Source organism: Miscanthus floridulus, chromosome 10 (genome assembly GCF_019320115.1).
Source record: "Miscanthus floridulus cultivar M001 chromosome 10, ASM1932011v1, whole genome shotgun sequence".
Classification (NCBI taxonomy): Eukaryota; Viridiplantae; Streptophyta; class Magnoliopsida; order Poales; family Poaceae; genus Miscanthus; species Miscanthus floridulus.
This window is the reverse complement of record NC_089589.1, coordinates 90415687-90427613: the sequence shown is the minus strand read 5'-3', so window position 1 is coordinate 90427613 and position 11927 is coordinate 90415687. Positions and strand designations below refer to the sequence as shown.

At 46.7% G+C, this 11927-nt stretch overlaps 2 protein-coding genes across 6 annotated transcripts; both read left to right on the top strand.

Annotated features, from left to right (window-relative positions):
* Positions 1–7163, top strand: LOC136486860 (uncharacterized). 5 transcript variants are annotated; one of them, XR_010767026.1, is made up of 7 exons: positions 1–432; positions 1409–1571; positions 1864–2064; positions 2503–2747; positions 5008–5073; positions 6133–6173; positions 6336–7160. XR_010767026.1 is itself a non-coding variant. In XM_066483905.1 (4 exons), the coding sequence occupies exons 1-4, from the start codon at positions 36–38 to the stop codon at positions 2546–2548; spliced, it is 807 nt and encodes a 268-aa protein (XP_066340002.1). In that variant the 5' UTR covers positions 1–35; the 3' UTR covers positions 2549–4170. The 5 variants fall into 5 exon arrangements, 1 of the variants encoding a protein (XP_066340002.1); XR_010767028.1 differs by having other exon boundaries at positions 2520–2747; positions 6133–7163; XR_010767027.1 differs by having other exon boundaries at positions 1415–1571; positions 6133–7160.
* Positions 7164–7971: 808 nt separating this feature from the next.
* Positions 7972–11073, top strand: LOC136485074 (uncharacterized). Its single transcript, XM_066482022.1, has 9 exons — positions 7972–8112; positions 8212–8336; positions 8447–8503; positions 8740–8856; positions 8972–9091; positions 9221–9362; positions 9475–9651; positions 9745–10517; positions 10602–11073. Exons 1-9 carry the CDS (start codon positions 7972–7974, stop codon positions 11071–11073), a joined length of 2124 nt encoding a protein of 707 aa, XP_066338119.1.
* Positions 11074–11927: the final 854 nt, after the last annotated feature.

Below are 11927 nucleotides of genomic sequence, written 5' to 3'. Positions count from 1 at the left end.
CCAGCCCAGTACTCCAGTCCCGCGCAGCTGCTCTGATGACCGCGGCGACGGCCACCCCCATGCCGCCGGCGCCCACGCGATGGCGGCGCGGGGGCCGCTCGCCACCGCGTCTCCTTCAGCGAGTCCTCCTCGTGGCCGCCTTCTCCGCTGCGGCCCTCATGCTCCTCATACTACTCCAGCACAGCCACGGCCCTAACCCCCCAAACCCCTCCGCCGCGTCCCGCGCCCGCGACTCCTCGGGCGAGCTCCTCGACGACTCGCCTCCCGCGGAGCGGGATCCGGAGGCTGGTGACTCGGCGGTCGTCGCTGACGGTTCCGCGTGCGCGACGGTGGAGAGGATGGGGGAGGAGGCCGCGGGCGCTGGGCGGGGCTCTCCGGAGCAGGCCAGCCTGCGGGTCCGCGAGATGATCCGGCGCCACTTCGAGCTCCACGGTGCGTTCCGATCACGAAGAGGACGCCAGCTCGATTTTGATCTCTCTTTTTATCCCCCTGGAAATGCTGCGTGTTCGACCCATTGAATTCTGAGAGATGGTTTGTTAGTCATGCGTCGTGTATGTGAATTAGAATATGATGCCTAAATCGTTTGATTGGATGCCATACGCTGTCAATACAGTAGTTACTTCTGTGATATATTCAGGAATTGAATTGGGTACTAGCCTCAAAAGTGAGGAAGCGGGACAGGTTGGCAATGTCCAAACATTAGTAGACTTTCTATGAACTTTGCAACAACTAATGTATTGTCTAGTTGTTTACTATTATTTTTACTTTGCCGTCTGGGATGCATTTCTCAAGAGTTTATGCTGCTGGGGGTGGCAGAAATCGACATTGGTCGAAGTAATGTTCTCAACCTCTTGCTGCCATCAATCGCCCCACTACATGTGGTCGTTTCTAGGATTCGCATTAGGATTGTGTATTACAGAACCTTGAACCAAACTGAATTTTGGTACATATCCACTAGCATTCTTCTACATTATGCACCAGTATATCCATTTATAACTGCAGTGTCTAGATAGGTCGTTTATTACTCCTTGGGCTTCCTGTCACAATATAGTGTCGCTGTGAACATCAACAGCTAATAAACAGAACAATCTGTGTATGATCATTAAGACAAAATTGAAAGATGGTCGCCTATCTTCTACTACTGTTTATTGAAGTGTTTGAGGCATTGGTTTACTTGATTCAACAAAATTTCCATTCACATGATACAAACTTGTTCAGGAGAAAGACACATAAATTAAAAGCTATCAAGTTTGTGGTCCATCACATGCATACGAAATGTAAATTAACATGTGCATCACATAGTTCAGTCATAAATCAACTGTGATGTATCCAATAGCTTTGCATGCAGAATTGCACTTTGTAGTTATGCACAGGAGCCCAACGTTTACAGCTTCAATTAACTTGCCAGGAGCAGAAAGAGTGAGAACGCTTCCTGCCCATGAATTCTGCAAACAAGGCTTTGTGTTGGGGAAAGCGTCTGAAGCTGGATTTGGCAATGAAATGTACAAGATCTTAACAGCGGGAGCCTTGAGTGTCATGTTAAACCGATCTTTGATCATCGGGCAAACAAGGCATATGCATTTACACTCAGCTACTTTTCATCTTTATCTTTGATTTGACTGCTATGCGATTCATTGGAAGCACAGAGTTCTATGAAATTACTTGTTTTCCTGTTATCGTTGCTAAGCATTTTTCAAATTTTGTGTTTCTTATATAGTGTTAATTTTTACAGGATGTTTAATTGTGAATTGTTGCGTATTATCATGGCTGTGAACCCATGATACATAGATTCTGTAGTTTAGTAGCAGTGGTGATTAATATTTGTTATCCACTTATGAATTTTTGTTCCTCTCTATCAAACAGGCAACTGTATCCTTTTGGGGAGTACATTTCTTATACCAACCAGTCATTCACTATTCATGAAATCAAACATTTGTGGAGGAAGCATCGCTGTGCTAGAACATACAGTAGAGATCTGAATATTAGAGTGGACATTGTTGAAAATCCAGCTGAGACGAATGTTCTGTGTAGTGACTGGAATAACTGGAAAGATCCAATTATCTGGTTAGTACTACAGTTACAGCCTACAATAATTTTTACGTTTTACAATATTTCTCTTGGCATGACCTGTATATGTTATTGATAGGAAGAAGTGCACAAAATAGTAACAGTGATAAGTTTCCTAATTTACTCCAGAGGCACACTAGATGATGAAGATATCTGTCACATCTTGCACTTACACAAGGCTTAGGGTTTAGAGAACAAGTCCTGTAATGTTAAATTTTTATTTCTTAAGCCTTAAGTGACCAATAACCAGTCATTTCCTTTAGTGTGCATTTCTTATGTAACTGATCATTTGCCGTAGTGCATTTATTCTTTCTTGTTTGTTCAGTTTTTTACACACTAGTGCAGTTCGTTTGCTTTCTTTTCTTGAGTAATTAGTTAAAAAAAAAGCTACGTGTAAAAAACATGCTGAATGGTGCTACTTATTCACAATTCTAGGTTTGATGGTGCAACAGATGCAGTTGGGATTCAGTTTTTTTTCTGAAGAATGTTCATCCTAGAATGAAGGCTGCTGCGTCGGCTCTTTTTGGATTGCCAGACTCATTGTATGCCAGGCCTAATACATTTGGTGAACTTATGCGAGCTATCATATCTCCATCCAGCAAAGTTCAAGAAGCAGTTGACTGGGCTTTGAAGGGTGCGAATCCAGATATTGTTTTGCACACGCGCATGATGGCGAATAGGTACGGCACACAATTTGTGGATGCTTGTGTAAATTGAAGTAACTGAAAGGAATAGAGATTGTGTGGAATATTGGATTGGATTGATTGGAGAGACTTAAGTACATATATATAGGGGAGAGGAGATCTCGTGGCTTATAGAAAGAGAACCAACCGAGATTTCCTCATATCTCTCTAACCGAATACAGGGGCCAGCCGGCTATACTAGGCTTGGGCCTACCATATACACACGCACAACACATATACATTCTAACACGCCCCCACAGTCGCAGCGTCAATGAGTCGGACGTTGAGACTGGACCGAAACTCCGTGAAGACAGAAGTTGGCAGCCCTTTGGTGAAGATGTCAGCGAACTTCGTCGGGACGTTAAGGACGCGGACAGCTCCAAGTGCCACTCGTTCTCGAACGAAGTGAAGATCAATCTCAATGTGCTTGGTACGCTGATGCTGATCGGGGTTGGAAGACATGTACACGGTGCTGATGTTGTCACAATAGACCAGGGTCGCTTGGAGCAAAGGTGTGTGCAACTCAGCCAGCAGCTGGCGCAACCAGGAAGCCTCGGCGACGGCATTGGCGACAGCACAATACTCAGCTTCGGCACTGGAGCGGGAGACAGTGTTCTGGCGCTTGGAGGACCAGGAGACCAAGTTGTCGCCGAGGAACACAGCATAGCCTGATGTAGACTTACGAGTGTTCGGGACAACTGGCCCAATCTGCGTCTAAGTAGACCACAAGTTCAGACTGGCTAGAAGCACGCAGATGAAGACCCAAGTCCAAGGAGCCAGAGGTCTTGAGTTCGAATTCTGGTTAGCGCAATTAAATGAAATAATTGCTGCTCGCTCCTATTCCATGTCTGAGGCCTGATGGAGCCTCCACGTGAGGGGGAGTGTTGTAATATAAGTGAATTGCCCACCTCTCCCCATCAGCTTAAGCTTTTGGGTTGAACTGGTCGGTCCATGCAACTTAATAGGTGGTGGTTTGCCGGCTGCTGGGCCTGGTAGGTCCAGGGGGGCGGCAGCGGCAGTGGCCAAAGGGGCGCCGCCCCCTGGAACGTGGAGAACAGCCGATCAATCCAATCCAATATTCCACACAATCTCTATTCCTTTCAGGCGAGGGTGTCGGTGATGGTGCCGGTGATCCAAGTCCGCACGGCGCATATACATTCTAACATTAACTATATAGATTGTCCCATCAGTTCAAAAAGGAAAAGTGCAGTATAGTAGAATATGGATATCATGCAATTTCACCTGCTTACTTATCTCGTTCATCAGTAGTCACTGAAAATGCTTCTTTGTAGCCGAAATTGTTAATGTGACCTAAGATAGCTTTGCATATTTCTTTTATTTCTGTAATATAATCTTCAAACTTAAGTTTGAATCGGTAATAGTCAATTTCAATATTTACTCAATATCTTTCAGTTTCAGAATGTCCACCACATGTATCATGCAGATAATCTGTTAGCAACACTTAGTGTTGTACAACATATCTGGCGATCTAAAGAGCTAATCAGGCGATAGTTGGCTACACGCCTATGTTTTAGAACACTGTCTCTTCTACATCATATGTTTTGAAAAGTTGAAGATTAGCTCCTATTATTACTCTAGGCCAGTCCGAGCAAGAAAAGCTGCAGTTCTTTGTATTAAGAGAGCCCTACAGATTAGCTATATCAAGGGTACACCTCTGGTGGCATTGGTCTCAGACACACCAGCATTTGTGAAGGAGATAAAGTCAGACATCAGTGAGTTTGCAGAGGTTAGCTGCTAGATTGAATTGAATACTACAGGGTGAACTTAGCACCATATTTCAAGCACCATATTTCAATCTCTATGGTGCTTGAAATATGGTGCTAAGTTCACCCTGTAGTATTCAATTCAATCTAGCAGCTAACCTCTGCAAACTCACTGATGTCTGACTTTATCTCCTTCACAAATGCTGGATGTTTGATGGTTTGGACATGTCCAACGGAGACCTCCAGAGGCACCGGTGCGTAGTAGAATCCTAAGCCAGGATAGTAACGTGAAGAGAGACAGAGGAAGACCGAAGTTGACTTGGGTAGAGGCAATAAAAGGAGACTTGAAAGGATGGAATATACCCAAAGACTTAGCCTTAGATAGGAGTGTTTGGAAAACAGCTATTCACGTGCCTGAACCTTGATTGCTTCTGCTGGGTTTCAACTCTAGCCTACCCCAACTTGTTTGGGACTTAAAGGCTTTGTTGTTGTTGTATTAGAAAGTTGGATGTTCATTCTGCAATTGTTTTCAGGTTCTTTATTTTGATTACAAGTTGTTTGCCAAGACTTCTGGTCTGGAGATAGTTGGAAATGATAAGGTATTATTCACTCTCATCATCTCATAGCCCCATAACTGTTACTGTTTCCTCTACAGCTTTCTTATTTCTGAACCTTATTGCAATCTTTAGGAGTAACATTTTATGCTAGATTTGTGTGAAGGGCATTACAGTTTATATCAGGAAATGAAAAAAAAACAAAACAAATATGCATATTTCCTAAAGTTGCTATGTTAGTAATGCACAACTCTATTTTGCTAGTGTGGAGCTGGCTCTCCAATTTTGGCAATTTTTTCAATTAAGTTGCTTCCAGATTTCTTGTCATCTTGTGCATATTTTATCCTGTGCTGCTTTCTTGAGGATCTTCTTTCTTTGTTTTGTTCTCATGTCTATATTTCGTGTTTTCTATTTTGAAGCATTCTTCCATACACATGTGGAATTGTTACAATCCATATGTGTATATACAGTTCTTACAACATCCTAGCAATTCTAGGACAAAATTATGAGGTAAAACAAATGACACATGTAGCCCTGTTTTAACTATAGAGAGATCTTGTGCTTACCATATTTTGAGCATGGTGGTAGACATTAATGGCAGGTACGTATGTGATTGGTGCTTTGGGGGAGTTAATTCACCTAGAATACCTTATAATTTGGACAAATTTTGAATGCTTCAATGCCTTATATTTTAGGACGGAGGGAGTAGCTCATGCATAGAACCACAAGTACACAACATAACATTTGTTATCTTTTTAAGCGATTTACCTGCTTTCGAAAACATATAATGCAGTATTCCTTTGCCAATGGTAGGATTGGCATATGTGCATTACCTGCAAGAGGTGCCTGAGGCAACCTTAAACTGTGGATGTCGTGGTAAATGTTCTACTTACAGTTCAAAACTATCCTGATCATAAAGATAACAGTATGGCACTATTCATTAATATAAGATTTTGTTTTAGTCTAAGAACACAAGTTGTCACTACGTTTGTTTGATCAACAACGGGCAACTTTTGGCATTTGTGGTATTTCTGTGGATACTTTTGCATCTATCTGGTTTCACATCTTGTTCCCTGAACTCAAGACCCTTTTTTTTTGTGCAAGCCTTTGGATTTTCGTTCAAGAGACTGGGGATCAGCTCCAAGGTGGGTGGCGTTTGTTGATTTCTTTGTAGCTGCACAGGCCAGATACGCAGTTGTCACTGGAGCACATCGTCGTGTGGGCACCACCTGTGTCGTCGCATTTTGCATTTAGTCCAGTCTTGAACCCTCAACCTAAATCAGCCTACCCTTTTCTTGTATAATAAGGTCGAGAGCCTTCAGGCACCAACTTCACCTTCCTAAGCAGCGTCCACAGTAACTTGCTGGTCGAGGGGCTCTCAACGCAGGTTTGTTGGGGCCATATCTGGAACAGATACGCTGGTCCTCTAAGCTGTCGGCACCAGCCGCACCAGTGCGCCTTGACCCCGCTCCTCCCTCCTGCTTGGTGGGACGGTCAGTGTCAAAGCCCCATTCCCAGAGATGTCAGGAGGCTACTGGAGTATGGCGTCGGGTTGTCGAACACTGGGGAGGTGGACGAGAGGCGCCTCGTGTCGTACTGCAGGTCAAGGAAATATCATGTAAAGAGGTACCATGTCCTTCCACCATACAAGAACCCGGCACGATCATAGGCTGAGGAGGTCGGCTAGGAACGCCGCCAAACATCATGCTCTTCGAGAGCTCAGTTTTGCATTAACCACTTACGACGGGTGTAGGTTTGATTGGCCATGCTTTTAAATTGGCCATGCTGGTAATTTTTTTGTCATGCCCCAAATGGTGCCAGTTTTGGTAATCTGCTGCGCAGGTGTTCAGGTGGTAGTATGTCTTCATTGTACATCACTGTTGTTGATCCGTGATAAGATCGGAAAGCAGATAGCAAATCTAGAGATGGGGTGATGTATAAAGGCATAGCATTGCATTGTCCAATGAGTTATGAGCTGGTGGTCTAATCTGTCATTAAACTCTGGATAGCAGAGCACCCACCCAGAATGTAGAGTGATGACTGATGAGGGATCCGTCTACTGATGCGATTTTGATGTTTTTCGTTATCCTGTCATTGCAATGCTATTCAATACAAATGAAGACGTGACGTCACGGTTCGGTCTTGTTTGTTTCAGCTTAGGAATTGTGTTCAGCTGTCTTTTACTACTAGCTTGGGGTTGTTTTCCAAGCTGAAACAAAAAGGTTATTGAAAGATGTGTGGGTGCACGATGCCAGTTCGGTGCCGAGCCATGCCGCGCAAAGTGGATATGTAGTGGACCTGTGGCGACAGAGTGAATTTGAACGTAACTCATGACCAGCGACGGCCGCCCTGCACCTTGGGTAAGCGCGCCGTATCTCTATATTTAAAATAAAATTAAATAAAATGGTGACCACTAGCTAATTATCTTATGGTCGAGCAGGCAATAGAAGGCCTCCTTTTTTATCCTTCATATTCCAGATTATTTGTTCTTTTTGCTCAAAATTTTTTCCCAGATCTGTGACTTTCGGCTTCGCAACAGTGCGCTAAGCCGTAGGCATGGACATTGGTACAAACGGTGCCTTCTTTGTTACAAACTGGTATCAAAATTTACGCGAGGTGACTCTCCAATCCAAGTAACTAAAATAAAATACATCGCAGTTCGTAGTGCTCATTCCTGTGGGGCAACAACTCGATACGTTTCCTCGTCTTCCCGCAGGAGAGATTCCTTGGCAACAGAGCACCGCAACCCTGCTGCTTCTTCCTTGTCGTCGCCGAAGGGCAAGAGTCACTCACTGCTACTACCTGTTACGTGGAGTATTTAACTCTCAGCAGCGATCCGGTGAGCGAGGCTCACATGGACGAGGGCGAGGCTCATCGTTCTGCTCCGGCCGCCGCGCGCCGCGTAGATACGTTTCAAGGTATACTCCTGCACAGCACTCGCACATGGCGGCCGCCGCTGCTCAAGCTCGGTCATTCCTCATCCTGCTCGTCGTCACGGCGTCGCTACTGCCACGGCTCGCCGTGGCCTCCGCGCAAGCAGCAGCTGCCGGCCGTGGTGTTACGCTACGCGTCGACCCGCGCCAGGTAACGACCGTACGAGCCAGCAGGCGAGCTTACCGCTGACGTGGCATTATTGCTGGCGCGATGATTGATTGGTTTGGTTGCCCATTGATTCGTTTCCAGGTGGTCGTGGACAATGGCGCGGTGCAGGTGGCGCTGTCGGCGCCGGAGGGCCGGATCACCGGTGTCATGTACAGCGGCGAGCCCAACCTGCTGGAGTACGACGCTGGCGACGGAGACTCCGGAGGGTAACTGACGAGTGCATCCACCTTACAGTTGTGCTCTGGGCTTCTGGCTCTTCTTTTATCTGCCCGCCCCCTCCTTTCTGCCATTCAGAAATTTGCCCCTTCCCTTCCAGGTATTGGGATTCGGTATGGAACTATCCCGGCTCTGGTCTCCCAGGACAGTACAACACGTGAGTGATTGCTAGATTCTGTATTCTTGCTGCCAACCTCATAAGCATTACTCTCAACTTGATCCTGAAATTAATAGAATTATGTCATCAAATGGGACTATAGGAGAATTAAGGCAAATGACAGAGCTTAGAGTACTAAGTGTCAAGCTGTCAGCTCTGCTTTGAGTCAAAAAGCCACTCCACATGTATCCTGTGATTTGCAGCAACGATTGCGTTTACTGGTTACACTCATACAGGTTGGATAGTACAGAGTTCAACGTAGTGTCCTCGAGTGAAGATCAAGTGGAGCTTTCTTTCAGGAATACGTATAACCCATCACATCAAAATAGCATTCGGCTAAACATCGACAAGAGGTGCCAAATTCTTCATGTTGTTCCGTTTTTGTAACTTCTTGTTTTAGATACTGTTTCCTCATCTGAAATAGTACAAACTATCTCGATCCGGAGTTTGCTAAGACCACTGGTTCAGGCTTGTGATGCTGAGAGGTAGCTCTGGGTTCTACTGCTATGCCATCTTTGAGCATGACAGGGCCTACCCTGCTCTCAACATCACGGAGGCTCGGCTCGTCTTCAAGCTTAACACGGCAAAGTGAGTATCATCATCATCATCATCATCACTCTTTTAAGTTTTTGAACACAATTGATCATCGCTCTGCTGCTTTGCATCGTCGATTCTCTGAAAGCTGAGATGTTGCCTACGTGAAATCTGTGCTACTAGGTTCAATTACATGGCTATTACAGACGACATACAGAGGTACATGCCCAGCGCGGTGGACAGAGAAGAACCTCGTGCTGTTCCGCTGGCTTACAAGGAGGCTGTTCTGCTGGTTGACCCCAAGGAACCCCAATTCCGAGGAGAGGTAATATATAAACAGTAGTAATTTAACTAATGACAACATACTCGAAAACCAAAATTACCTCCAAATTTTGGTGGAAGTGTGACAAGCGTAACAATTCATGATTCATGTGCAGGTGGATGACAAGTACCAGTACTCGCTGGATAACAAGGACAACGTTGTTCACGGATGGATTAGCGACAGCGATCCAAACCCAATTGGTTTCTGGGTCATCACGCCCAGCAACGAGTTCAAGAGCGGCGGCCCTCTCAAGCGGGAGCTCACCTCCCACGTCGGCCCCACATCCCTCACCGTAAGCCACCACCAAAGCACCATCCAAATCAAAGGAGTCTCCATCAGTAGACTGAAAAGCTCGTAGGATCTTACTATGGTTTCTTTCCATCAGATGTTTATGGGGACGCATTATGTCGGCAAGTACATGGTGCCCAACATCGACGACGGCGAGGAGTGGAAGAAGGTCCTCGGCCCGGTGTTCATCTACCTCAACTCAGGTCCCAGCAGAGCCGACCTGTGGGAGGACGCCAAGGCGCAGGCGGAGGCGGAGGCGACGAACTGGCCCTACGGCTTCCTGGCGTCACCGGACTTCCCCAAGTCAGCCGAGAGAGGATCCGTTACCGGGAGGCTGTTGGTCAGGGACAAGCACCTGAGCAAGAAGCACGACATGCCCGCTGGGACGGCGGCCTTCGTCGGCCTGGCCTCGCCCGGGCAGCCGGGCTCCTGGGCGACGGAGAGCAAGGGCTACCAGTTCTGGACGAGGGCCGCGTCCGACGGCACGTTCAGCATCGCCAACGTCAGGGTAGGAGTGTACGATCTGTACGCGTTTGTTCCGGGGGTTCTTGGAGACTACCGCCGCTACGACGGCTCGCCGCTGACCGTAGCGCCAGGTCGTGCCGTTGCCGTCGGTGACCTTGTGTTCGAGCCCCCGAGGTCCGGCCCGACGCTGTGGGAAATCGGCGTCCCCGACCGGACGGCGGCGGAGTTCTACGTCCCGGACCCGGACCCCAAGTACGTCAACAGGGTCTTCGTCGACGACCGAGACAGGTACCGGCAGTACGGTCTGTGGGAGAGGTACGCCGACTTGTACCCGGACAAGGATCTCGTCTTCACGGTCGGTGAAAGCAACGAGTCCAAGGACTGGTTCTTTGCACATGTCACAAGGTAATAATGCCGCATTATATTACTGTAAAAAAAGTAAAACACAAACCAACTTTGGTAATGGTAACTATATATGTTGATGTGCAGAAAGGTAGGCCAGGTTGCCGTGCCAACAACATGGCAGATACGGTTCAATCTGGACCGCGTCGTGGCAGACGGCGACTACACGCTGCGGATCGCCCTTGCATCTTCTGAAATGTGCAGATTGCAGGTGCAAGTGAACGGGGATGCGAGGAGAGGCGGGGTGTTTACGACGGCCGACATGGGGGACGACAACGCGATCACGCGCCACGGGATACACGGCATGCAGCGGAGCCTCGAGTTCGCGGTCGGGGGCCACCTGCTGCGCCAAGGCGACAACACCATTGGCCTAGAACTCATCACACAGCAAGGACCGGAAGGTCCGGCCATGGTCGCCGGGGTCATGTATGACTACATTCGCCTAGAAGGGCCACCGTCCAGCGGCGCTGCCTCACGCGGCGTTCCAACGTTGCCGTCCCTTCACCGGACTTTGGTGGAGATTTTGTTTTTGTTGGCCTTCCTAGTCGTCATGTCCTAGTATAATCATGACTGAGGATAGTCTGATAAACTAGCCTCAGTCATGATTTCAGATTTTTTTATTGCAATGTGAAAGAAATATGCTGTTAAGCTCTTTCTTGAAGTCCATTTGCAAAGTGAAAAATCTCCCTGACCTAGTTCACTTCCATGTTTCATTCCGACGGGGGATGCAGCTACCGTGTCTCCCTCTCCCATGGTTCATTCCGACAGGGATGCAGCTACCACACCTGTTTTGTAGTGGCATTTTGGTCCATGAGGTGCATGACTTCACGGTGGCTCGGATGGACGGCATGAAGGCCTGCAACTGCCATTGCTGTAATATATAAAGCAAAAGTTCCATTTGGAATGTACCAATCTTTTCTACAATTATGTAATCATTCAAAAAGATCTTGTTGTAATATAAGCAAAAGTTCCATTGTGCAAATAATTATTGCTTATTATTAGTTGATATTGTTCAACCTTTAATTTGGATGTTAAGATTGTTGATATGGGTAATTTGTCTAGCCAAATTAAAAGTAAAATTTTCTTGAAGTTTTCTAGGATGCCCATACTTACTCAAATATTTGGAGAGCACAGGTAAGAAACTCCCTAGAGGTAAGAGACTCTCCCCAGGCAAATATTTGGAGAGCACAGGTTATCATACTGCATTCTTAGGCCAGTCTCAATGGAGAGTTTCACCTCCCAGTTTCCAACACGTGAAACTTTGATATGAAACGGGTCTCTCCCACAGTGCAAAGTTTCATGGCACGGTTTCATCCCCTATTTTACTATTCATGGGTCCCACCTATCCCTATCATCCCTCTCTTCCCCGCGTGGTCCCGGAGAAGAAAAGTCGCGATGAAACGAAGGAAGGGC

Excerpts from the sequence above, each read along its gene's own strand:
- LOC136486860 (XM_066483905.1), top strand. The coding sequence starts at position 36 with ATGACCGCGGCGACGGCCACCCCCATGCCGCCGGCGCCCACGCGATGG. Across the intron at positions 433-1,408 it reads GCGCCACTTCGAGCTCCACG|GAGCAGAAAGAGTGAGAACG; the intron begins GTGCGTTCCGAT and ends TTAACTTGCCAG. Across the intron at positions 2,065-2,502 it reads TGGAAAGATCCAATTATCTG|GTTTGATGGTGCAACAGATG; the intron begins GTTAGTACTACA and ends TCACAATTCTAG.
- LOC136485074 (XM_066482022.1), top strand. The coding sequence starts at position 7,972 with ATGGCGGCCGCCGCTGCTCAAGCTCGGTCATTCCTCATCCTGCTCGTC. Across the intron at positions 9,363-9,474 it reads AACCCCAATTCCGAGGAGAG|GTGGATGACAAGTACCAGTA; the intron begins GTAATATATAAA and ends ATTCATGTGCAG. Across the intron at positions 10,518-10,601 it reads TTCTTTGCACATGTCACAAG|AAAGGTAGGCCAGGTTGCCG; the intron begins GTAATAATGCCG and ends GTTGATGTGCAG.